Raw genomic sequence first — 27,554 nt, forward strand, 5'->3', positions numbered from 1 at the left:
GTCAAATACAGTCACCAGAGCTGGTCACACAAGGTAAGAGCAGGAGCCGCACCCAAGAGTGAGTATCAGATTCTGGCAAAGGAAGCCTATAGCCTTCCAGGCTTTCCACCAGAAAAGGCAGAAGCCAGATAAGGGGCGTCCAGTTGCTGGCACATGCACAAAAGCAGACCCTGTCTGGGGAAGAGTGTCTGAAGGAACTGTCAAGGACTGCTGTCATAGACTGCTGTCAAGACCATGTCATACACATGGCAAAAGTGGAAATTTTTGGAAGATCAAGGGCTGGGAAAGTCATGGGGTAAGCATGCTACCCTGCCACCTGAAAACTACCACCATAGATCCTGATAAAGTGGTTCTGGTAAAAGAGCAGCAGCAGAACATTGCTAAACTGTGCTCAACGGCTCCCACCTCTAATGCACTGAAGACAAATTCTGATTTTTTTGTACTGTCAGAGATTTTGTCTCATTCTTTGTACATCTCCAGATGCTCCTTCAAAGAGAGCAAGCAGTATTTTTGCTGCCCATTTCAGTTATTTTAACTTTCCCTATTTGCAACAGCCACTTCTTTAAAGTGAGATTTGAGACTAAACGAGGACACAGCTGTTTCCTCCTTTCCCCCCATCTCCGCAATAGCTGCAATCGGCAGTGAGCCTCCGAGCATTATCATTTCTTCCCATTAAATATTTGGGAAAACAGAGATTACTCAGAGTTGCCAAAGTGATGTTTTCAACAGCTTAGAGCTCAATAATTGACTTCCTTGAAATTTTCACCAGCTTCTACTGAAATCTGAAGTCCCAGCCCACAAGACAGATGACAGCAGAAGACTACGCTATTGTTTTTCAAGGCTTAGTATGATGTGGAACCTGCTCTTTCTTTCCCATTTCACAACTATCAATAACAATCCCATTTTATAACCATCAATGGTAGCTGTGTTAAGGGAGCCCAGGGCTGAATGTCAGCATCTCTCATTTTCCTAGTTTACACAACCAGCTCCTTTTGTCCTCTAGATAACAGCAGACTCCACAGCCTTCTCGCCACTAAAATCCGTGTTATTACATTTTTTTGCCCAACACAGACTTGAGGATATCTACATCCCAGACTAGCAGATTTAAGATAGCTTAAGTGTTGATGTACAAATAATTCTAGATACTCACTTTCAGTAGCAGGAGATGGTGTAAGAGCTCTTACAGGTTCACTAAAAGGAAAAAGCCTCAAACTACAAGTTGTTTACTCCTTTTGTCTTCCCTCTTTAATTTGTAATCTTAAAGAAGTCTTCAAACATCTCTGCTCTGTGCTAATTGGACTTTTTCTTTTCTTTGTCCATGCAAGTAAGCCAGATTTGAGATTTCACTCTGCAGCATATTCTCCTTCATACTGGTGCATTTTCCAGGTAGCCTTTAATGGGACACCCTGCAGAGTCTCAGGGCACCACCTTAAAGTACATTGCCTTTGAATCAGGTAGGGGGTAGGTAAAGCAGCAATAGAAGGAAAGCTTGGGTGGAAATAAATACTATAGTGTATGGTATTTGAAAGCAGATGCCAACTGAGATTCAGTCTGGGATGACTGCAGGCTTTTGAAACTTATTTGTGGGAAAAGCTGATGCAGAAACAGCAACAGCTCATGGATTACAATAAAAATCAAAATTGAGACAATTTGGGAATTTCCTCAGCATTTGTTTCCTGGAATTGAAATTTCAGGATAAACCTCAATGCCACTGTTTGTGATTATGTTCCAATAGCAGCCACATGGAAAACCCTATAAACTGGTTTTAAAGACGGATGTTCTGTTGTTGTTCTGATACCATGCAAGATTTGCATCTATTGGTAAAGACCATAATTAAAACCAAACCAAACCAACAAAAAAAGAACAACCAAACCCCTACAATTTAAGCATTGATTGTATTAGGGCAAAATATAAGGAACTTAGAATCATAGATTCCATAAGGTTGGAAAAGACCTCAAAGATCAAGTCCAACCTGTCACCACAGACCTCATGACTACTAAACCATGGCATCCAATCCCCTCTTGAACACCTCCAGGGATGGTGACTCCACCACCTCCCTGGGCAGCACATTCCAATGGCTAACAACTCTCTCTGGAAAGAACTTTATCCTCACCTCAAGCCTAAATCTCCCCTGGTGCAGTCTGAGACTGTGTCGTCTTGTTCTAGTGCTGATTGCCTGTGAGAGGAGACCAACCCCCTCCTGGCTACAATCTCCCTTCTGGTAGTTGTAGAAAGCAATGAGGTCTCCCCTGCGTTGCCTCCTCTTCCCCAGACTAAACAACCCCAGCTCCCTCAGTCTCTCCTCGTAGGGCTTGTGCTCGAGGCCTCTCACCACCCTTGTTGCCCTTCTCTGGACACATTCAAGAGGTTCAATGTCCTTCTTACATTGAGGGGCCCAGAACTGGACACAGTACTCAAGGTGTGGCCTAACCAGTGCTGAGTACAGGAGCACAATGACCTCCCTGCTCCTGCTGGCCATACTATTCCTGATGCAGGCCAGTTATTTACATGTCTGTAAACTGTTTTTTTTTTTACCATGCTCTGAGTACACCAATCTTGTCTCCAGCAGCAGAACAAGAGGACACAGTCTCAAGCTGCACCAGGGGAGGTTCAGACTGGATGTTAGGAAGAAATTCTACACAGAGAGATTGCCCATTGGAATGGGCTGCCCCGGGAGGTGGTGGAGTCGCCATCTTTGGAGGTGTTTAGGAGGAGACTTGATAGGGTGCTTACTTGCATGTTTTAGTTGATTAGGTGGTGTTGGATGATAGGTTGGATGCAATGATCTTGAAGGTCTCTTCCAACCTGCTTTATTCTATTCTATTCTCAGATAACACACGCACACACATCTTTGTGTGTTATTTTAATCAACTGGGTCATTTCAGCTCAGGTCTGTCTGTAAGGCAGTGCTCAAAGGTAAACCTCCACAGATTTCATAGCCTTAAAACAGATGAAAAGAAAAAAGAAAAAAAAACACCACTCTATCAATGTCTAGACAAGAAGCTGCACCTTGAGCCTGCATTGCTGAAGATGAAAATCCACACATAAAAGCTGTACCAAGCAATGAAACACATGAAAAATAATAATAATTTCAAAAAATCACAGCCTGCAGAGGATGCAAATCTGGAAAACAAGGCCTCATCTTCATCAGTGTTGAGGACAGCATTTCATTACATCTATGCTGTATTTAGTGCTAAGGTACCCGAGTGCACACGTCCATCAGCCTTTGGTACTTGGTACTTTGGAAAGTAGCACTTGAGGGCTGCAGAGGCACTAAGCAGCTTAGCTCTCTAAACCTCCACAGACCTAGTTCTGAGCATTTTTGGATGTAAAGGTTGGGTAAAAAGCCTGGATAGTGAAGTGTAAATAGCTCTGTGGAGAGCCTCAGTTTGTAGAGGATGCTGCTTTACATCCTGCTAGACCACAGGTTTAAAATAAACACCTTGCACTTGTCCAAACTGATAACAGAAATGAAGACAGAAACTCAGTAATATGTAACACTACTGGAGTTAGAAAATTCATGCAGAGGATTAGGCTGCATTTCAATGTGTGCCATTTGCCTCTGGGCTGTCATCACTTGAATACCATCCTTAGACCTTACCTTTGGACTGGTGGGAAAGGGCTTGGACCACGTAGCAAGTTTACACTCCTGACCACTGGACATGATCTCACATTACACTGTTAGGGAAACACAACGTTTTTTGGTTGTGATGCTGGGGTTTTTTGTTTTGTTTTGTTTTTTTCCTCCAGGACAGAATCTATGGTTTGAAAATTCTCATAAAGGTAAAATGCACTTCTCCATGGTGGAAGCACTAGATGTAAGGAAAGCATGGAGTACCACAAGTAAAACATTGCAAAACTTCTTTGCTAAGAAGTCAGGTTTTTATTCCCCTCAGTCATTTTAAAAATAGAAAAACAGAACTAAAAATAAAAAAGGTAAACCATAAAAGCATTTAAAACAAAGAATTACTCTGAAAAGAGTGTGGCTCACTCTGAAATAACTGTACACTTTATCTAAAGATGCAACACAGTAAAACTTTAGAGTGCAATTCCAATTATTTCTTCATTACCAGTTCAGGTAGAAAATGGTTCTGGAACAAAAATCATTTCACTCCCAAAGTTTAACTGATTTCAAACTTGACTTTGGAACTGCAGACAGCTGCTGAGGTCTGTTATCATTCTATTTAAATAACAAGCCAATGAGACAAATACATTAACTGGTTCAAATTCTCACCATGACAGATAAAGAGCACTCAAAATTCAGGAAGTGTCCAGTATAAGGAATAGCTGCCACCTCTCAGCTCCTGCCTACTGATATTTGCAAGCTTTCCCAGTCCTAACTGTAGAGGACAGCTCTCTCAAGCAGAACACAAGGTGGCTCTTCTACAACAGTCTGCTCAGAAAGGGCTCAGGTACTCCAGAGAAGACACCAGAAGAACTTCCATGGTCTGTGAATTAGACTTTAAGCTCTGCATGACCAAAAAGCAGGAGTTCAGCACTCTGCACAGCAGAAGAAAGAGGAATACCAACAGGAAAACCAAAGCAGCAGGGCCATCCAAGCATGTGGACACAAACTGCTCCTAAAGGAAGGCAGTCTAAGACTTGGAATAAGACTGTAATACACATTCAGAAGGCAATTAGGGAAAGCTGTATATTTAACTCTGGTCTCTGGTTAACTGCATGTGCTTAAAATCACAGTGTTGGCACTGAGAGTCCAGTTTTGTTTTGAAATCCTTATTCCTACTATTCAGCACTCCACTCACAATCTCAAGCACTGAAAAACTCACGTACTGGCACCCGCCCATCCAGCCTCTGAGTCACAGTGAGCAAAGCTGTCTCACCCTTATCCCATCCCTCAGTTCCAGAATATTCACCAGCCAAAACATATAGAAAACTTTGTTTCTGGAACTGCAGAATTACAAAAACATTTGACATTTTGAAGTACCAGAAAATTTGCTTTAATAAGCAGGTGTGTCAGATGTTTCGCTTTCCACAGCAGCAAACAGAAAATTCAACCACCAAAATGGCTAGAAGCTGACATAAAATGTTGTGAATCTGTCTTGTCCAGACAGGCCCGCTGCCTCTGCATCCCTGGAGGTGTCCAAGAGGGGACTGGACATGGCACTTGGTGCCATGGTTTAGTAGTCGTGAGGTCTTGGGTGACAGGCTGGACTTGATGATCTCTGAGGTCTTTTCCAACCTTGTTGATTCTATGACTCTAAAGAGCAGATCTGTTGACATTGAATATCTTAACACAGTGATCAGCTCCACAACTTGCAAGCTGCAACCACTCGCCGTTCTTCTGATCGTTATGCCCAGCCCTGCCCGCATGAGGTCTCCAACATAAACGTTTCACAGCAAGAGCATGACTTTGGCTGCAACAGAAAGAAATCCATACATAACTGCAAAATGTCAAGCACAGCTGGGCATGTGCGCGTAAACATCAACATTCAGATAATTAGTACTCTTAACACTACCAACCGAGGCAAAACTGACTTGTGATAACCAGCAGGTATTAAGTTCTTTAAATGAGCAGAGCCATTAACAGTAATGACATTTTCTCCTCTCACTCATCAATGATTTAAACAGCTATTGATTAAAGTTTTACCACATTAAGCTGTAGGTCTGGCATCTCAGTTACCAAGATATGACAGATTTCTGGCTTTCAGCCTGGGGTTTCCTGTTATCTGGAATCTCTTTCCAATTCACTTCAAGCACACACAGGCCAAAGCCACCATCAACTTTCATCCCTGGTATTGCAAATGCCAGTATGTGAAGAAAGAATCTAGGAGACTGCTCCAAGAGAAACATTCAAAGTTTCTCTACAGAGTTCCTCTAGCTGTCACTGAGGCAGCATACTGAGCAGCACTGAGGCAGTGCTTTCTGCCAGAGTTGCTCCTAGAGGCTTTCTGTCATTCACCTCAAAATGCTTTGCTGATGTATACAGATAGCGATTCTTCCCCATCTCCCTTCAGAGGTTTCTATCATTTTATTTTATGACTCAAGGTAATAAAGATTCTCTTCTTTTTTTTCCCCCTTTTAATTTAAGTGGGGCTAACAAAGGGTAATAGTTCTCAAAGCATTTGCACAGCATGAAGTATTTTGAGGTTTAAACTGCCTCCCCTGGCTTTTATTGGAGTTTGTTGGGTTTTTAATAAATTAAAATAATATTTTTTTACCAAGTTTTGCTTAAGGACATCTTTAGACTCCCAGGGATCAGCCTTCTCCTTATAAGGATACCAATTTCTTGTATACAAATAAGTCAGTTTCATATAATTTTACACTATTAGAACAGAACTCCAGCATTATTAGTCTTGAGAATAATGTTTCATTCCTCCTAGCTTCCTCTAAAAGGCATACCTGTCATCCAGCTCTACACATGTGGTCCAATCAGCTGGTGCTGGGTCTTGCCCACTCTGTTTCCACGTGTACAAGCTAATCTTCCCATTCTCTAAGCCTACTGCAATAATGTATCTATCAAAAGAATAACTGCATTAGTTCTCAAAGAGATTACAGCTGGCTCAGTGAAGCTGGCTGGAATGCAAGATAGAAAGAACTAGCACTCAAACACTGTGTTGCACCTTGCCCTTCAAATCAGTATCTACTTTTCCATGGGAAAAAAATACTACTACTACAACTAATAAAAATAATAACCCCCCCACAATTTAAATCAAAGCTTCTTCACAAAAAAATGAGTAAAGCAGAAATCTGCACATCTGCATATTTGGTTAGGGAAAAATAAAGAAGTTATTGAATATCAGATCAGTCAATGTTACTGGAAGAATTAATGTGTTTCAGTTATAGCCATGCTCCTCTCCCCACCTCCTCCTGGCCCCTCTTTTTATTTTTGGGGGTTTTTTTTTTGCTACACTGTTTGAAGAAGTCATACACTTGAAAAGAAGGCTAGGAAACAAAAAAGTAGAGGTCACTCACTCAAAGAATGGCCCCTCAGTTTAGGAAGGATGTTGACTTGCTGGAACATGTCCAGAGGAGGGCAACGAAGTTGGTGAGGAGTTTGGAACACAAGCCCCATGACGAGAGGCTGAGGGAGCTGGGGTTGCTTAGCCTGGAGAAGAGGAGGCTAAGGGGGGACCTTATTGCTCTCTACAACTACCTGAAGGGAGGCTGTAGACAGGTGGGGGCTGGTCTCTTCTCCCAGGCAGCCAGCACCAAAACAAGAGGACACAGTCTCAAGCTGTGCCAGGGGAGGTTCAGACTGGATGATAGGAAGAAGTTCTACACAGAGAGAGTGATTGCCCATTGGAATGGGCTGCCTGGGGAGGTGGTGGAGTCACCATCATTGGAGGTGTTTAGGAGGAGACTCAATGGGGTGCTGGGTTGCATGGTTTAGTGGATTAGGTCAGTTGGACAAGATGATCTTGAAGGTCTCTTCCAACCTGGTTTATTCTATTCTATTCTAAAATATTTGAAAGGTAAGTTTTAGGAGCTGTTTAGCCACAGAAAACTGACTAAAGGGGTACAAAAGTTATTTCTAATTAAACACAAAATGGTATTACAGCCAAAAAAGCAATACCTTCCATCAGGAGTAAGCACACGGCTGATGCCAACAGCAGTAACGGAATCCCCAGCATCCAGTACCGCTGAACAAGGTTTGATTGAATCCAACATATTCCCTTCAGCAGTGACAGATAAATCACACTGGCCCCAGATAATGACCTGCAAGAAAGAGTCACCCAGGAATTTTCTCTTTAAGCTTTTGTAAATGCCCTTACAAAAACACAGTGAATAACTAAGTTAAAATACTCCCAAGGCACAGAACAAAGTGGATGACCGCTAAAAGAGTAAAAAACACCACACCCATATCTACAAAGATTCAACTGTTTAGACAGTATGATTTCATTAAAGACACTGACATCAAAACCAGATTCTCTTTATGAAAGTTAGAGAAAAATGTAGAGACCCAGAAGAGTTGTGTGTCATATGTTTCTCTTAAGTGTATGAAAGAAGGGAGAAAGTCCAACTGGCAGACCACAGCCTTGTACGTACGTATTCAAGCACTTTATTTAGCAGACTAAAGACTCCCTCATCTCTGCGGTAATACATACAATGAGCTTTTTATGCATTTACAGAAAATGGGCTCTTTAGAACACAGCATTTGCTAATCTAAAATACATTTAAAATCATTCTGGGCTTTTAAAATCCCTCTCATATTAATTACCTTTTTGTCCCGACTGCCAGTAATAAAGTATTTGCTATCCGGTGTCCAATCACAAGTCCAAATGATTCGACTATGAAGAGCTGTATTTTTGTCTGTGTAGGCACAGCAAGTGAAAACTGGTCCTGGAATAAAACAGAGAGAGGAAAACTTCTGCTTCATCTACTCCACATACTAAAATTAATTGTTAATCTTACTCTACATAAAAAACTTCAGGAATACTTGGACATTACTCCACTCATCTTTAAAGCAACTGGGAATACTTCGCAGCATATATTTTCCAGCTCTCTCACAGTGATAATTAATACCTGTTCAAGACAATATCAGTCAGCCCTTATAGCACAGAAACAGTAGGAACACATTGACCTGTATCTTGTTTTAGAAGAATTTAAGCTGAAGACCTTCAAGTTCCTTTATAAGAACACTGCCTTCAAAAGTTTTGGAATAGTGCAAAGTTTACCACAAGTAGAGCAGCATCAATAACTTTACTACAGTTCCTATACATCAGGACAGTCTCAAAAGCTCAAACCATAATTATCTGACCATAATTATCTGTTTCCAAAGAGACAGGCTGCCCTTTCAATATGCATACAATCAGGCAATAAATCAGCAGATCAGTAAATGGCAGTGACTCTCCTAAGCAGAACAGGCTCTCACTGTGAGGCACAGACTTTGAATAACCACTTCTTTGAATGCCAATACCATCAGTTTTGCCTTACACTGCTAATGACAGTCATTGTAGACAGAAAAGTTATTGATGAACAGATGAAAAAAGATTTCCCCTACTTCCTATGAGATTTCATACTCCTCATCCTGAAATGTTGTGTAACTACTGTGGACAATATGCCAGGCTTTAGAACAGAAGTCTGAATAGAACCAAAGTCTCGAGCCAGGAAACAACCGGCCACTGTCTGAAGGGGCCAAGTCTCACTGCCAAGTCTCTAGGAAAACTCTACAGAGCCCAGTAGTGTTTATGTGCTATTAAGCCAAGAGTGCAATGATAAACATGTTCAGCACAAGCATCTGTTCTAGGAAGCTATTAAAGTGTTCAATAGCAATCTCCTCATGATTCTGAGGGCTCAAAGTCTTAATAAGAAAGTCAACTGAATCCTTATCATCAGTCCTTTTTCCAGGAGTCAGTTCTAGTCAAATTAATCAACTGTGGGTTTTTTGACCATGGGGAGGGGTCTACACAGCACCTGGCCTGCTGAGGTCAGATGGGGTTCAGATGACTGTAACAGGGAAAAGGACCGTGGGTAGAGAGCTGACAGGGCTCATTGAGAAGGCATTAAACTAGATAAGGAGGGGAAAGGGGATAAAACCAGATCGACTGAAGATGACCTTGGAAATGGCATAACATGAGGGTGAAACCATCAGCCCAGTCAAAATGAAACTGTACTTCATTGAGGGCTCCAAGCTCTTCACCAGGGACCCAGCTCAAATGTCTTATGCAAATACATGCAACATGGGCAACAAACAAGAGGAGCTGGGGATGCTGCAGCACCTGCAGTGCTATGATCTGAATGGCATCACAGAGTGAAAGGACTCCTATGATTGGTGTGTTGGATAAGAAGGGTATAAGCTCTTCAGGAAGGACAGGCAGGGGAGATGAGGAGGAGGTGTTGCCTTCTATGTCAGTAACCAGATAGAGTGCATGGAGCTCCACCTAGCAAATGATGAAGAGAAGACTGAGTGCCTATGGGTCAGGGTGAAAGAAAGGGTAGGGGACATTACACCGGAAATCTGCTACAAACACCTGACCAGGAAGACCAAGTGGAGGGGCCCTTCATAGACAGATAGGAATCACTGCTTGTTCAGAAGTCCTGGTCCTTATGGGGGACTTTAACCACACAGACATGAGGTGGAGAGACAATACTGCAGGGCATAAGCAATACAGGAAATTCCTCCTAGTGACAGAAGAGCCAACAAGGAGAGGTGTCATGCTAGAATTTGTTCTCACCAGCAGAGAGGGGCTGGTGGGGAAAGTCAAGCTTATGGGCTGAAGGGAACGTGAGATGGTAGAGTTTAAGATCCCTAGAGCAGCAAAGAAGTTGGCGCTCAGCAAGAATGAAACTCTTGGCTTCAGAAGAGCTGACTTTGGCCTCTTCAGGAACCTCCGTAGTACAGCACCATGGGACAAAGTTCTGGAGGGACTGGGAGCCCATGCTGACTTTCAAGGATCATCTTCCCCAAAGTCAAAGACAATGGATCCCTAAAAAGAGGAAATCAGGCAAAAATGCCAGGAGGCCTATATGGATGTACAAAGAACTTCTGTCAAAATCAAACACAAGGGGGAAAATCACAGAGGGTGGAAGCAAGGACAGGTTACCTGGGATGAACACAAGGAAATTGCCTGTGGAAACCAGAATCAAGTTAGGAAAGCTAAAGCCCTGACAGCCAAGGACATTAAAGATAACAGAAAGGGATTTTACAGGCATGTCAGAGAGAAAACAAAAACAAGAGAGAATGTAGGGCCCATCTGGAGAGATACAGGTGACCTGGTTACTGAGGATATGGAAAAGGCTGAACTATTCAATGACTTTTTTTTACTTCTGTCTTCACTGGTAACCACTTCAGCCACACCACCCAAGTCATAGAGGGCAAGGGCTGAGTCTGGGAGGTTGACCTCCCCAAAACAGGAGAAGAACAGGGCCTGGAACATCTAGATAACCTGAAGACACGTAAGTCCATGTGACGTGATGAGATAAATCCATGGGTCCTGAAGGAACTGGCAGCTGAGGTTGCTAGGCCACTAACCATCATCTTTAAGAAGCTATGGAAGCCTGGTGACAGTCCCACAGATTGGAAAAGGGGAAACATAACCCCCATTTTCAAAAAGGGGAGCAAAGAGAACCCAAGGAACTACAGACCAGTCTCACCTCTGTGCCAGGTAAGATCATGGAGCAGACCCTTCTGGTAACTGTGCACATCGAAAATAACAAGGTGATTGGTGACAGCCAACATGGCTTCACAAAGGGCAAATCATGCCTTATGAATCTGGGGCTCTTCTACAAGAGAGTGACAGCTCTGGTAGACATGGGAAGAGCAACTGGTCATCTATCTGGATGCCCTGCACGACATCCTTGTCTCCAAGATGGAGAGACATGGACTTGATGGATGGACCATTTGGTGGATAAGGACATGGCTACAGTGTCACATTCAAAGAGTAGTGATCAACAGCACAATGTCCAAGTGGAGACCAGTGGCAAGTGGAGTTACTCAGGGGTCTGTTCTGAGTCCAGTGCTATTTAACATCTTTGTCTGTAACACAGACAGTGGCACCAAGTGAACCCTCCAGAAGTTTGCCGATGACACCAAGCTGTGACTCACTTCAGGGAAGGGATGCTACCCAGAAGGATCATGACAGGCTTGAGAAGTGGGCCAATACAAACTGCATGAGGTTCAACAAGTCAAAGTGCAAGATCCTGCATATGACTCAGGCCAATCCCAGGCACAAATCCAAGCTGGGTGCAGAGTGGGTTGAGAGCAGCCCTGAAGAAAAAGACTTGGGTGTATTGATTGGTGAGAAGATCAGCATGAGCCAGCAGTGCACTCATGCAGCCCAGAAGGCAAATCATATCCTAGCCTGCGCCAAGGAGAGTGTGGCCAGCAAGTCAAGAGACACGATTCATCCCCTTTGTTTTTCCAAGACCTCAAATACTATGTCCAGTTCTGGTGTCCCTACCATAAGAAGGACATAGAATTGTTAGAGCAAGTCCAGAGGAAGGCCACAAAGATGGTGGTGGGACCTTATAACTGCCTTCTAATACCTGAAGAGAAACTGCAGGAAGGGACTTTTTGTAAGGGTATCCTGCAACACAACAAGATGGAATGGTTTTAAGCTGAGGTAGAGTAGGCTTAGGCTGGATCTTAAGAAGAAGTTCTTCAGTACAGGGGTGGTGAGACTCTGGAACAGGCTGCCCAGAGAGGTTGTGGATTCCACCTTCCTGGAGGTGTACAAGACCAGGTTGGATGAGGCCTTGAGCTACCAAGTCTAGTGGAGAGATGACCCTGCCCATGGCAGAGAGGTTGGAGCAGATGATGTCTAAGGTCCCTTCCAACCTAAGCTGTTCTATGATTATCAGAAGGCTACACCAAAGACAGAGATTAATCCTGTCACTATTCTTAAATGTTCTAAGGAAAATGGCTATTAAAAGATTTCAGATATTTTGAAGCCAAAACAAACCGGAAAGCCTTCAAACGTGGGTATCCACTGCACGTATCTTACCTGGCTCTGCTGAGTCTTGTGTCCTCCACAGTGACCAATTCCTGTCTCTAGAAACTGCTAGCAAAAATTCATCATTAGGAGAAAACGCCAGCTGAGTAACAGTCAGGTTGTGAAACGGCAAACTCTGCAGTTTCTTCCAAGAAGTAGTGCTCCACAAAATAATTGCTGCGTGTTCTTTTTTGGAAGCCTGCATTGATGGAAAAAAATATCAGTGAGAATTAGCAAAAGCAAACATAAAAGTCACCATTTCAAAGCACTAAAAAGTTAACATTTCAGGCTTGCAATCAAGTGAGAATCAGCTTTCTTCTGGGAAGTTTCACTGTGTCCAGTTCTGGGCCCCTCAGTTTATGAAGGATGTTGACTTGTCGGAGTGCGTCCAGAGAAGGGCAACAAAGTTGGTGAGGGGCTTGGAACACAAGCCCTATGAGGAGAGGCTGAGGGAGCTGGGGTTGCTTAGCCTGGAGGAGACTCAGGGGTGACCTTATTGCTCTCTACAACTACCTGAAGGGAGGTTGTAGACAGGCAGAGGTTGGTCTCTTCTCCCAGGCAGCCAGCACCAGAACAAGAGGACACAGTCTCAGGCTGCACCAGGGGAGGTTTAGGCTGGATGTTAGGAAGAAGTTCTATACAGAGAGAGTGATTGCCCATTGGAGTGGGCTGCCTGGGGAGGTGGTGGAGTCACCATCATTGGAGGTGCTCAGGAGGAGACTTGATGGGGTGCTTGGTGCCATGGTTCAGTTGATTAGGTGGGTTGCATTGGCTGATAGGTTGGACACGATGATCTTGCAGGTCTCTTCCAACCTGGTCTATTCTATTCTATTCTATTCGGATTGCTGCACTATTTTGTACTAATCCTGACAGTGTATCATTAAAAAAATGTTTTGTACCTACACTTGCTGGAATTTATCTCACCAATACCTTCAAATGAGTAATAATAGCTTGTCTGCATTCACTCATATTTGCAAGGAAACTGTCAACTCCACAAAATCTTTTACATTTAAAAGAACAGCACAAATGGAGTCTACTGACTCCTGCTCTGTAAGTCCTAGAAACCTGGTAGTACTTTTCACTAGATGGTGCTAGAATCTTTTCTTACCTTACATGCTGAAGCAATTACAGTGTTTGAATTATTGCAAGCGACACAAAAAATTTCATATCCATGTCCGTACCTGAAATAAATGTGAAAAAAAATATTTAACACATCATAGCCTTCAGCACAAGCCCTACAAGGAGAGGCTGAGGGAGCTAGGGTTGTTTAGCCTGGTGAAGAGGAGGCTCAGGGGAGACCTCATGGCTCTCTACAACTACATGAAAGGTGGTTGCAACCAGGAAGGGGTCAGTCTCTTCTCTCTAGCAAACAGCACCAGAACAAGAGGACACAGTCTCAAGCTGCACCAGGGGAAGTTTAGGCTCGGGGTGAGGAGAAAGTTCTTCACTGAGAAAGTCATTCATCATTGGAATGGACTGCCCAGGGAGGTGGTGGAGTCACCATCCCTGGAGGTGTTAAGAGGGGATTGGATGTGTCACTTGGTGCCATGGTCTAGTCATGAGGTCTTGGGTGACAGGTTGGACTTGATGACCTTTGAGGTCTCTTCCAACCTTGGTGATACTGTGATAGTCATTTTTTGCAGCATGTATCAAGGCTCTCATATTAATTTATAAGCCTTTCCAAGAATGAAAAGCACCTGCCAAGAACTTCTCACCACTGTCTCAGTATTATGGCCCAAATAACTCCTAATAATGTTCAGCTTCCAACAGAAGCATCTGTACAAATTCTTTCATGTTTAGGAACTGACTACAGAACAAGCTCTACAACGGACCATTGGCCATTCAACAGTCTTAAAGCATCAGCACTGCAGAGGCTACACTAAAGATTAATACAGCAGACTAAAGCAGCATCTGATGTTTTCTTATTTTCTTGTAAAGCAATTTTAACAGTACCATGAAAAAATCAGAAGCCACATATTTGGAGACTGACAAAGAAACACACAACAAACAGCCAGCCAAAGGATGCCTGTTCTGTGAAACACTGGAAGAAGATTTCTTAACTACAGCACAAGAATCAAGTCAGAAGACAACAATGTAAAAACCCCAAAACTTCTAGATTCCTCCAGAGATAACTTTTTAACCAGTCTTTGGATGAATTCTCCTGGAGTACAAGCTCATATACCTGGACAGGAATTTAACTAATGAGCAGAAATGTCACGAAGACTAGCACAAAATCAGTCACAAAAGACTGGGAGTAGAACTGTACATGAAATCTATAAACAGCAGACAAATACCAGTTGCAGGGCAGTGTGGGGGTGGGTGTCCTTTGATTCCTAGCTCTGAAGAGATGGGAGTTTTCTTAATAAACTCCTTCAGTCCACAGTGTTGCGAAGACATTCTTCTATGTGATTTGTGTTCATGGGATTTCACTTGTGGCCAAAGCAGCCATCTGTTTAAATGACAAATCACTGTCTGTATCTGTTCAATGGAGTCCAGAAGAGGTGCTGCTGGACAAATCCCATAGACAGACTCCCTCACTCATGTCTGAAGATTGGGGATGCACTGCCTTTTCATGGAGAGTAACTGTGCCTGGACCCTCAACAGGAAGAGGGACTGGTGGCTGTGCTCATCTGGAATGTTAAACTTGCAAATTTGATTTTATCTGACAAAGATGTCTTAGAATAGAATAGAATAAACCAGGTTGGAAGAGACCTTCAAGATCATCGTGTCCAACCTATCATCCAACACCACCTAATCAACTAAACCATGCAACCAAGCATCCTGTCAAGCCTCGTCCTGAACACCCCCAGCGACGGTGATCCCACCACCTCCCCAGGCAGCCCATTCCAATGGGCAATCACTCTCTCTGTGTAAAACTTCCTCCTAACCTCCAGCCTAAACCTCCCCTGGTGCAGCCTGAGACTGTGTCCTCTTGTTCTGGTACTGGTTGCCTGGGAGAAGAGACTAACCCCTGTCTGACTACAACCCCCCTTCAGGTAGTTGTAGAGAGCAATAAGGTCACCCCTGAGTCTCCTCTTCTCCAGGCTAAGCAACCCCAGCTCCGTCAGTCTCTCCTCATCCCCTTATTCTGCCACCAGAAGGAGTTTTATGATACTACCTACTGCTAAAAACACATTCCTGGAGACTATTTTGTAGCGAAAAAATGTTCATTGAAAGGCAAGTTTCTAAAGCTCTCAAGTATTTATTCCATGAAAAATATAAATTACCTGCAATTCAAGGAAGAAAAAATGAACTGTGGATCTGCTTGGGAAACAGGTCCTCAGTTACTTTGGTTTTCTCTCTTAAATGTAGTATTGAAGAGCACTTGACAGAAACCCTTTGAGCTTCTGCACAGAACTTTGTGCTTGCTAAACAGTAGCATTAAAATGTAATTTTTCACTTTAAGTTATGTAACACAATGCTGGAACGCGTCCAGAGAAGGGGAACAAAGCTGGTGAGGAGTTTGGAACACAAGCCCTGTGAGGAGAGGTTGAAGGCGCTGGGGTTGCTTAGCCTGGAGAAGAGGAGGCTCAGGGGAGACCTTATTGCTGTCTACAACTACCTGAAGGGAGGTTGTAGCCAGGTGGGGGTTGGTCTCCTCTCCCAGGCAATCAGCACCAGAACAAGAGGACACAGTCTCAAGCTGCACCAGGGGTGGTTTAGGCTGGATGTTAGGAAGAAATTTGTCACAGAAAGAGTGATTTACCATTGGAATGGGCTGCCCGGGAAGGTAGTGGAGTCACCATCTCTGGAGGTGTTTAGGAAGAGACTGGATGGGATGCTTGGTGCCACGGTTTAGTTGATTAGATAGTGTTGGATGATAGGTTGGACTCAATGATCTCAAAGTTCTTTTCCAACCTGGTGAATTCTGTTCTATTCTATTCTATTGTACAAGCAGGACTATCACAGGTCAGTCAGACAGCCTACATAGTCCAGTGCTGTCTACCAGAAGGAGAATAAAGAAAGTGTATAAGCCTTTCAAGTATAGAAGCTTCAGTACATTGCACCCATTCATGCAACATGGTCCCTTCATTATGTAGTACACCACCAAGAACAGGTTCGCAATGGAGAAAAGCCGCTGCATGAATGAAAAATGAGATGACATTTTCAACCACGAGCTATTTTGCCTTAGCAATGTGCAATTCATACCATTTTTTTTTAAGCACAGGTAAACTGACTGGACTTCCAGAATGCCCAGATATGTTTACAGTCATTTTCTAGTGTCAAAAAGGTTCTCTCAAGATTTCCAAGCCTATTACATGAAGTGCACATACGTATAAACATTTGTACGTCAACACTTCAGCTTTAAATCTCAGCCTGCTGCATACAGACTCCCTATGGTAATTTTCCAAGAAGACTAACACACTCTCACAGGACTTATCATATTTTTATTTTAAAGTTGTTAGATTATGCAAAAAAATGTAGCCAGTTCCTCATACTAAAGCCTACTCAAGCAAACACTTCTCAAACCCCAACACTAATCCTTCAAAATTCTGTGTGGAGTTAGAGCTGTGAATATACAAATGTCAATGCCAAACAAGCTATTTTTAGCAAGTCAGTTCCTCACTATTTTTCTGCTGCTATGGCAACCAGAAATCTATATTATGTGATTTCACGTTACTTCTTTCAAGATTATTCACAGCTAAAAACTGAAAGTCTGTGAATGCTTTGCATCTTCCTGCCCCCCTGCATAAAAGAACCCCTCTCATTAGCAGGGACTAAAAACAGGGAAAATTGCTCAGACAAGTCACCTGAGAGAGAGAATTGTAAATGGTAAACAATTGTAAAATGCAGTTATTTCAATGGATGCAAAATATAAAAGCAGACAGACAGTACTCCTGTAGCAGAATATCAAAGAGGAGAGGCTGAGGAAGCTGGGGTTGCTTAGCCTGGAGAAGAGGAGACTCAGGGGTGACCTTATTACTCTCTACAACTACCTGAAGGGAGGTTGTAGACAGACAGATGTTGGTCTCTTCTCCCAGGCAGCCAGTACCAGGACAAGAGGACACAGTCTCAGGCTGCACCAGGGGAGGTTCAGGCTAGATGTTAGGAAAAAGTTCTATACAGAAAGAGTGATTGCACATTGGAATGGGCTGCCTGGGGAGGTGGTGGAGTCGCCATCATTGGAGGTTTTCAGGAGGAGACTTGATGGGGTGCTTGGTGCCATGGGTTAGTTGTTTGGGTGGTGTTGGATTGGTTGATGGGTTGGACGCAGTGATCTTGAAGGTCTCTTCCAACCTGGTTTATTCTATGTATGTATGTATTCTATGTAATGTCTCACTAGAATTTGAGAAATGTCAAAGGCAAATGAAGAAAAAATTTTTGCCCTGGATCCTTTTCACTACTAAAATATTCCTCAAACTACTTACGTGGGTGGGCACTGAAGGCTGTGGAAGTGTAGCCTAAAGTTACTGAGGCCCTTAGGGAACAAATAAGGAGACAACCTTCATTTGTAAATTGACAATCTCAGAAAAGAAGGAACAACACACAAATGAAGACTTCTAAAACCTTGAGACCTCAAAACAATTATTATCATGACCACATAACCCTATCATCTTTGCAATCTACAAGGCTCTCCCTCAGCATTCAACACCCAAACTGGGTTTGTAACCATTTCACTCAATGTTCATCACTTTGTTCTACTCCTAGACACACAATGCTGCAGCTGCTGCTTCCACTTACTGCATCTTACAACTCTACCAGCCTTCAGGGAGAAGCTTCGTATTTGCTGCCTCACCCTTGTCTTTCCATACCAGAAAGACAAACTGGTCTTTCCAAACCAGACAGTTTGTCTTTCCACGAAGTGGAAAGAAGCAGAAAACTCCTTACACGGAGGTTTTCAGTACAGGCAAGGTTTTAAGCAAATGCACCAAGGAGACAGACACAAATGGTGCAGCACTGGAAGAGGCCCATCACAATCCAGCACTCAGCTAAGTGGATGAAAACATGCTGCAGCTCCTTAGAGCAGACCAGAAATGCTGCTCTCAAGGAACAAGGAGGAAAAACAAAACAAAAGGAAAAAACCCCCCAAACCAAGAACTGATGTCCTATATGGACCTCCAAAAGACAAACATCCAAAGAGATGATGAAAGTCTGATCATTATAAATTCAGAAGAACAGCTTTGTGCTAAAAGTCATACATATTTCACTGGCACAGAAACAACTAGTGAAATAAAATTTTGGGGCACATCAGTCCAAACTGCCATTTTCTGAACTGTCTCCTAATTTTATATATATATATAAAAATAATACATCTATTTTACAAGCACTGCACTGCACACAAAGTCAAATCAGGTACCACAACAGGAAGAGTTACAGACCCAGACTACATGAATATGTAGCATGGCCTGCATTAAGAATGGTGTGGCCAGCAGGAGCAGGGAAGTCATTCTGCCCCTGTACTCTGCATTGGTTAGGCCACACCTTGAGTCCTGTGTCCAGTTCTGGGCCCCTCAGTTTAAGAAGGGCATTGAGACACTTGAACGTGTCCAGAGAAGGGCAACAAGGCTGGGGAGAGGCCTCGAGCACAAGCCCTACAAGGAGAGGCTGAGGGAGCTGGGATTGTTTAGCCTGGAGAAGAGGAGGCTCAGGGGAGCCCTCATTGCCCTCTACAACTACCTGAAGGGTGGTTGTAGCCAGGAAGGGGTTGGTCTCTTCTCTCAAGCAACCAGAACCAGAAGAAGAGGACACAGTCTCAAGCTGCACAAGGGGAAGTTTAGGCTCGAGGTGAGGGGAAAGTTCTTCACTGAGCGACTCGTTCATCATTGGAATGTGCTGGCCAGGGAGGTGGTGGAGTCACTGTCCCTGGAGGTGTTCAAGAGGGGATTGGATGTGGCACTTGGTGCCATGGTCTAGTCATGAGGTCTGTGGTGACAGGTTGGACTTGATCTTTGAGGTCTCTTCCAACCTTGGTGATCCTGTGATACTGTAATAGCTTTGGGGAAATTTTGCTAATCAAAAAAAAACCAAAACAAACCAAAACTCAAAAATCCAGCTACAAAGAACAAACACAACCACCCCCTCCCCACTCCCCGCCCCCCCCAAAAAAATCAAACCAAAGCAAAAAACTTACAACTTCTGAATTTCAGGCCACAAGGTATTCTGCAGCAAGTGATCCTCTGGGGGAGGTTCTGAAAGACATTTGCCCAGCATATTCACATACAGTACTACATATTCTAAAATCAGCTAAATAGTTTATATTCAAATGAACTTCCTACCTGTAAGGATCAAGGGTTGAAAATAGATCTCAGGATACTGATTTGAAATGGTATTAAAAGTTTCTTCATCCACAGTTGGTTGAACAGACATATCTCCTATTCAAAGTGAGAGCTTCATTAGCCAGAGAGAATATATTCGACAGGAGGGAAAACATGAGCATTTCATTAGCCAGAGAGAATATATTCGACAGGAGGGAAAACATGAGCATTTCCTATACAAGTATCTGTTTTTACAATATAAGTAACTGCAATTAGGTTTCTCTGCTCCCAGAGTTACAAAAGCAAGAGTATTAAAATCTAGTTACTTTAACACATGTTAATGAAGAGGAGAAAAAAAAAAATAGTTCTAAACTTTAGACTAATTCCCTTCTGAGACTGAATTCTCTCCATCAGTACATCTCTTAGAAATTCTTAAAAGAGCCTTTAATTTATCAGAAAGAAGCAGCCACCAGGAGTTGGACCTGTGCTTCCCCAACATGAAACCTTTCCTTCTGTATTTTAGAATGTTTAAGGCAAAACTCTCAGATTATAAGTGAAGAATGCCTAAATTTAATGTGGGCCTCTAAAGAAAAGCTATACTTGAAGTGCAGCTACAATTTGGAGACTTCAGCAAAACTGCCCAGGGCTTGGGCCTTAGCTTTAGGCAAAAGCACCAGTAGTAACTGAAATTACTCAGTTAAAGTGAAAATTCAACTCTGTCCTCCACTTGTAAGTCACTATTTAAGAACAAGGTACAGAGCTGCTCTCAGACAGAATCTTTTTGCCATTCTGTACATTTCAAATGCAGCAGTTTATGAAAGCAGCTACAGAAAAACAGCAGAAAGACATTCATCCTATCTTTTCTCCCCTTGAAAATAAGCAACACCTATCTCATCTGGTATCCAATCATATTGCTCACCATGAAGACCTCTCTGCAGAGTAAGCAAGAGAGGTCTGTGGGGCTTTTACCTAAGCCATAAAGTGCTGACAGCATTGGGAGGGCAGTGCAGAATACAAGAAAATCTGACAGACTTCTTACTCATAGTGCTCCTTCTGAGTGTGCCACAGGAAATCAGTGGTGATGATTATTCTATGTGTGATGATACTCTAGGAGCAGGAAGTTTTGTTCTCTCTCTCGGAGAAAGGATTCATGAGAAAGAGGGAAAAAGAATTTTTGCTAAAAGATTTTTTTATAAGCTACTTTGAGTACAACAAATCTATTTTTCTTTCACAGGAGATTTAGGTAAATTTAACTGTATTGCCATTGAAGACCCTGGAGACAAAGCTTATTGAAACACTTCTTTTTTTGAATTCACACCTTCTGATAAAGGTTTAAGCAGAGAAAAAACAAGTCTGACCTAATTTGTTAGAATCCAGTATAAGAACAGTTTTACCAGAGACTTTATTGAATGTGAAATTACAAGTCCCATCCCTAGTCTCAAGATCTGACAGAGTTATTTTTACCATTCTAGGCAGATGTTTTTCCCTCTCTCCTTGTCTCCCCACAATCACAATGTTCCCCCATCAAGTCTCCAAGAAATAAATGTGGTGTCTCATCAGCCTTTACCAATAGTCCAACTAATTACTCCTTCCCAAATCATCTGGAGAAAGTTTATGGCTATTTTCACTGGAAAATACAATATGACTGATCCCCCTCAAAGCATCATTACTTCCATAAGCTTCTATAAGGCTGCTCACATTTGAGCTGACTATTAAAAGGACTCCAGCATATAGCTGCAAAGGTCAAGGTATTTCACAGAGAACTCAGTAACAGGTAGTTCTGCTTAACCATTCTGAACCACTCTGTGTAGGGTCAATTCCTACAGGGTGCAGGACCCAGGAGGAAAAGATCATTTTGGGTTTGCACAAGACATTAGGAAATGTTTAGGGAAGAAACCAAAGGCAGAGGAAAGGAGGAAAGATTCTTCCTTTTATTTCTAAACTCTCAGCTTGCAGCCAAGTTTTTACCTAACAAAAAAAGCATATGCTAAAATAGTAATTTTAAAATGCCAATCTTTCCACATGAAGCACAATCACCATTATTTCTCATTAACTGTACCTTCAAAAACAGCTTTATTGGATAATCCCAAAGCTGGCACAGTTGCACCTTCTGGAAGATCAGATGATTGCTGAATTTAAGAAAGAAAAAAAACTTGTCACAAGCCTCAGCTCAAGAGTTTTACTATAAAGCATGTATGTTTACCCCCAGTAAAAGGGGTTTCCTCCACAATTTTATTTCTTCTAGGATATACTGAAAGGAATGTAGTTTGTAACACAATGGGACTGGGAAATAAGTCTGTTCTGAGGTGAAATAATAAAACGGGACAGAGTGAACACCTCTGCCCCAAACCTCAAACATAACCCAGTACCTAACATGGATGTGGCTGTTTAGACCAGCATAGAGGAAAGAAAAATCATCAGAGAGAGAATACTTCCATAAAGATGCAGGGGGAAAGCCAAAATTTAGAATGGGTAAGTGAACTGGGGACTTTCTGTGCAGAGATGGAAAAGATTAGACTTATATAGGTGTATAACCTGTCCCTTAGCATCTGGAAAGTTCAAAGACAGACTGTAATACAGAATTGGATTAATAATTCAGTGACATCTTAAAACACTATGCTAAGTGAATGTTCATAACTTGATGAGGAAAATGTATGAGACTCACACCAGTCCAGTGCCTGTAAAACAAAGCAGCTCTCTACTACAATCCACAATATAATATAGTCCCATACATTTGAATTTGATTTAATTGTATTCAACTCTGTTTGAATATAAAGCTGGCTTTTTTTTGGTTTTAAGTATTTTTGGGGGGGAAGGCAGTTGAGCTAAATTAAGAAAAAGCTTACCCACTCTAATGAAAAAAATGAAAACACTGTCAATAAACCTATTTAAGAGTAGCTGTATCGAGGGCCAAGCCCAGAGAGTGGTGGTGAATGGTGCCACATCCAGCTGGCAGCCAGTCACTAGCGGTGTGCCCCAGGGACCAGTGTTGGCCCCCATCCTCTTTAATATCTTCACTGATGATCTGGATAAGGGGATTGAGACAGTCATCAGCAAATTTGCAGATGACACCAAGTTGGGAGCAGATGTTTATCTGTTAGGGGGTAGAAAGGCTCTGCAGAGGGACCTCAAGCAACTGGACAGATGGGCAGAGTCCAACAGGATGGCATTCAACAAATCCAAGTGCTGGGTGCTGCGCTTTGGCCACAACCACCCCAGGGAGAGCTACAGGGTGCGGTCAGAGTGGCTGGAGAGAAACAGAAAAGGACCTGAGGGTGCTGATTGACAGCTGCCTAAACATAAGCCAGCAGTGTGCCAAGGTGGCCAAGAAGGCCAATGGCATCATGGCCTGCATCAAGAATAGTGTGGCCAGCAGGAGCAGGGAAGTCATTGTGCCCCTGTACTCCGCACTGGTTAGGCCAGCGTTAAAAAAGCACAATATTATTTGTCCAACATGATTAACAAAAATGCTTACCAAGTCTTGCAAAATTAAAGCACTAAATAACTCCTTATATAACTTCTTGCTATCAAGAATAAACAACTTTCTCTCCCAGATAATTCAATTGTTAAATGAAATGGAAAGGTTAATCCATCTCTGAGAAGCTGCACAGAAAACAGTGCTTTTGAGCCAGAAATGCAGAGAGCGTGCAAGGCACTGTACAGAGGTGGCTATCCTGAATAAGGCCTGCTCTACAAAATGCAGGGCAAAACGGAATTAGATCTGAAAGCAAACTGGGAGCCAACAAAGGACAGCAATTCTGCAGTCTTATCTTTCCACAAAGTAGGAAATTATCAGCCACTCATGACCAGAACAAAAAAGCCTCAAGAAAATCTCCAGTGCTGAGATGAAAAAAAAAAAAAGAAATCATGAGCAAGTACATATTTATAAATGTTTATATGCAGGAACTAACAACAGTGCTGAAAGCTTTATGCTATTTCCAAGCACACAATTTAAAACACAACAAAACAAACCGCAAACAAACAACACTTAGACAAGACTACTACACCCTTAAATTAAGGAGAAAAGCATTTGCAGGCTTCATTGTTTGCCTGTAAATCACCAAGGGTACACAGCGGTCTACTTGGTGTGACTTATCTTGAAATTTAACCGTACAATTTTCATTCTTCAGATGCTAGGTCTTGTTCAGCTTCAAACACAGCCTGTTTTATAACAAAACACCTTAAAAATACACATCAGCACACATGGAAGCAAGCAGAAGGGAAAGGAAAATAAGGTGAAGGTTTCGGAACAGTAGAAGAATTTTTACGGAGTTTAGTGCAAGTTGACATTTTCAAGAGAGTTGCTTTTATGTGCATGGAGGAGGGCTGTCGTCATTTAGCACTGTGTTACCACACCTACCTGGGAGCACAGCTTCTCCATTGGAATACCAGTGATGTTACTGAAATTTTCTATAAAGTTCTTAGGAGCACGAAAGACTCGAAGCACTTTTTCATCTGCTCCCGACACAAACTGAAAGCGGCCGATCATTGCCAGGCAGCGCATGTCATACCCATGTACCTGGGGCCTCGCAATTTCATGCCAGGTGACCTAAAACAAACAGTCATGCAGTTAAAACACAGTTCTTAACCAGAGAAGCAGCAAGATTTTGAGTTCTTTACTTGCTCACTTTTGAAAGAAAGTTAACAGCAACTTTCTGCTGACATTCACAAGACTGATGTGTGCTCATATACATCAATTAAATCAAATCCTATTTTTCCCCCCAAACAATGCTGTAGCGCGAAAAACTAACAAACTGTGTCCCTGCACAGGTACTTTTAAGGGATATGCTCATCTCTGTTAGCCAATGGCATCCTGTCCTGCATCAGAAATAGTGTGGCCAGCAGGAGAGGGGAAGTCATTCTGCCCCTGTACTCAGCACTGCTTAGGCCACACCTTGAGTCCTGTGTCCAGTTCTGGGCCCCGCAGTTTAAGAAGGACATTGAGACTCTTGAACATGTTCAGAGAAGGGCAACAAGGCTGGGGAGAGACTGCAAGCACAAGCCCTATGAGGAGAGGCTGAGGGAGCTGGGGTTGTTTAGCCTGGAGGAGGCTCAGGGGAGACCTCATTGCTCTCTACAACTACCTGAAGGGAGGATGTAGCCAGGAGGGGGTTGGTCTCTTCTCCCAGGCAACCAGCATCAGAACAAGAGGACACAGTCTCAAACTGCCCCAGGGGAGGTTTAGGCTTGAGGTGAGGAGAAAGTTCTTCACAGAGAGAGTTGTTAGCCATTGGAATGGGCTGCCCAGGGAGGTGGTGGAGTCCCTGTCCCTGGAGATGTTCAAGAGGGAACTGGATGTGGTACTTGGTGCTATGGTTTAGTAGTCGTGAGGTGTCAGGTGACAGGTTGGACTTGATGATCTTTGAGGTCTTTTCCAACTTTATTGATTCAAGGATTCTATTCTATGATTCTAAACAAACACCACACTTACTGTGACTTCTTTATGGTAAACAGTCAAGAATAGGATGTAAATTGCTTAAGCAAGAGGACAACTGTAATGTTACTTAACTACTTTGAAAACTGCAACTCTGGAACAAAGTGCAATAAAGGCAATGATATTTAAGTTGCTTCCCTCATCTGTCTCTCACAAAACAGAGCAGCACTGCTGTCAGCAGGCTACAGGCTCTTAATTCCCCTCTTTAAGTATTTGATTTTAGTGAAAATATTCACTAAAGCCTTTGTAAAAAAAATGACAAAACCAAAACAGCTTCTTGGAGGAAAAACATCAGGGAAACTGATGATTTTAGGGCTGGTTTTAATATTTTTTTCGTGTTTCCTGGATTATTCATATCTGCACTCCAATTATTAATACAAGAAAACCAGAGTTAACAGCTAACCAGGAACCAGGTAGTTTTATAGTCACAGTAAGCAAAGAACATTTGGGGGGGGGGGGGGGGGGGGGAAGGGAAAATTACATTAGTTAAATTGCTTTTCTATGAAGCTAATTTATTCTACACACACACACAAAAAAACACTCTCCAAAATAACTTTGTCTGTATTGTAGCAAATATGCTTTCACAAAAGGATTTTCAGGAATTTTTATTTGGTACTACTCCTAAATGATACTTCAGCTGGAAAAATAACAGCTAGTGTAGTTAAAAAAAATCAATAAATTAGAATTCATTTAGACTAGTTCTGTATTAAAAAGCCTGGAAAACTGCAGCCAGGACAGAGTCTACAGTGTATGAGTTACACAGACATAAGGAAAGGCATCATGTTGACTAGAAACTGCAAATATTACACTAATAATTCAGGTGAGTTTCAAGGGTCAAAGTTGATAGAACCTCAATGGGATATTTGACAGATCCAACAATATCTCATGTTTTCACAAGACCCAGTTTTCCAATGAAGGAAAAAAAACCACACACAGAGTAATTCTTAAAACAAAACGTTACGAAAAGCCCAAATATACAAACAGCGCAATAAACTCTTCTAACCCTTTACTAGGTGCATCTTTGTATACCTTAGAAAGGAGCACATTAACAGGAATAAGGAAACCAAACAACCAAAACCAAAAACCCCAAACCAGACAAAGAGAGAGCTTCAAAAATCATGCAATAAGCTTCTTCCAGAAAAATCAGGGTTCGAATTTGCATGAGCAATTGAAGCCCACTGTTATCCCTCACTTCTGATGTTTGAACCCAGCACATCAGAACTGAGATTTCTAAGAAGGGATAATTATTAGGATTTAACATTTAGTTCTCTTTTAAAGAAAAAAAAAAAAAATTGAGCTGCAATGCTAGCTTTCCATAGCTATTTGAACTGTCCATTGTGTCTTGTGAAGACAAACATCAGATGTCACCTGTTGTAATTTTTCAGACGCTCAACTCAGTATGGTACAGAAAACAAGCCATTTTTAAATCCTATGGCATCTAATTTTGTGAGCAGTGGAAGTAACCACCTGGTTTTCAGCTCTCAGAAGTCCTGAAGAAATCCCTTCCAATGATTCATTTCATCTCAGCCCTCCACTTCACCCCACCACCAGGGTACAACAGCTTTCTCCCACATCCAACAACAGCAACAAGTGTTCACACCACGAGGATTGGTCAAAATTAGCCAGGTGGCTGCCCTGTGTCAGAACAGGAAGGGCAGGAGCAGTAATTCAGTTCACACCAAACTTAGACATGAATACTGCAGTAACTCTGCTAAATCAAAGAAATCAAAAGTTTCAGGGAGAGCAGGACTAGCTGTACAAATCAATCATATAAAGTTCAGTTCTTTCAGAAGATAGGATAAAAATTTGGCAAGCAGCATACGTATTGAAGAGTAGTACTTCAGTAGGTCCAGAGTACATGAAATTGACAACTTCTGAGTGCTGCCAGCTTACATCATGTGCTAGTCCTGGACTTTGTTTCCATCTGTGAAAGACAACATGCTATCTTTTCCACAGACCTGCTGTGCCCTCCAGATCGGAGATTAGGGGAAGAGATGGGGAAGGAAACTTGAGATGCCCTTCGTACAACACAAAGCAAAGCTTAGCACTTGAGTTGGGACTGCCACAACTTCTGTGTGTCCTGGAAGAAGAGTATCAAGGAATTGGTTCCAAATTCACTCTCCCAGAAACTCCAGACATTCTGTGCTGGGCTGCACCACAGAAGCTCTGACGAGACATTTGTAACAGCCATCTATTGACTGCTCCCCCAGCTAAGAGCACAGCTTGTACATGCTTTACGTGACTTCAATTAGTCTAGTTTCTGCCAGTTTCCTGAATGGAACATTAGTACTGTTCTGCCAGAAAAGCTGTATTTGTAGATGAGGAAAATGCATGAGCAATTAGAAACAGGAACTCTTGCATTCCTAGACAGTGTTTTCCACACCAAAATTCAGACATGTTTTAGAACACACAAAGTTGTTCACAAGTAATTCCTGAAAAGCTGCTTGCACAGGTGCAGTCATAAACCAAACAGTGTCAAAAATAGAGAACTTTGCCTAATCCTGGCTACAAAAAAGCAGAAACAAAGTTGAG

At 42.5% G+C, this 27,554-nt stretch overlaps 1 protein-coding gene across 1 annotated transcript in view; it reads right to left on the reverse strand.

The window, feature by feature from the left end:
* Nucleotides 1-4,751: 4,751 nt before the first annotated feature.
* ELP2 (elongator acetyltransferase complex subunit 2) overlaps nt 4,752-27,554 on the reverse strand; it is a 47,906-nt gene continuing 25,103 nt past the window's right edge. The window contains exons 13-22 of the mRNA XM_054164309.1: nt 23,949-24,137; nt 21,648-21,717; nt 19,610-19,705; nt 19,465-19,522; nt 13,501-13,573; nt 12,405-12,591; nt 8,180-8,301; nt 7,535-7,677; nt 6,361-6,474; nt 4,752-5,375 (exon numbers count right to left, since the gene is read on the reverse strand). Of these exons, the coding sequence (XP_054020284.1) occupies nt 5,219-5,375; nt 6,361-6,474; nt 7,535-7,677; nt 8,180-8,301; nt 12,405-12,591; nt 13,501-13,573; nt 19,465-19,522; nt 19,610-19,705; nt 21,648-21,717; nt 23,949-24,137 (1,209 nt within the window). The 3' untranslated portion in view covers nt 4,752-5,218. The remainder of the gene's footprint in view (nt 5,376-6,360; nt 6,475-7,534; nt 7,678-8,179; nt 8,302-12,404; nt 12,592-13,500; nt 13,574-19,464; nt 19,523-19,609; nt 19,706-21,647; nt 21,718-23,948; nt 24,138-27,554) is intronic.

The sequence above is a fragment of the Dryobates pubescens genome, chromosome 9 (genome assembly GCF_014839835.1).
Source record: "Dryobates pubescens isolate bDryPub1 chromosome 9, bDryPub1.pri, whole genome shotgun sequence".
Classification (NCBI taxonomy): domain Eukaryota; kingdom Metazoa; phylum Chordata; class Aves; order Piciformes; family Picidae; genus Dryobates; species Dryobates pubescens.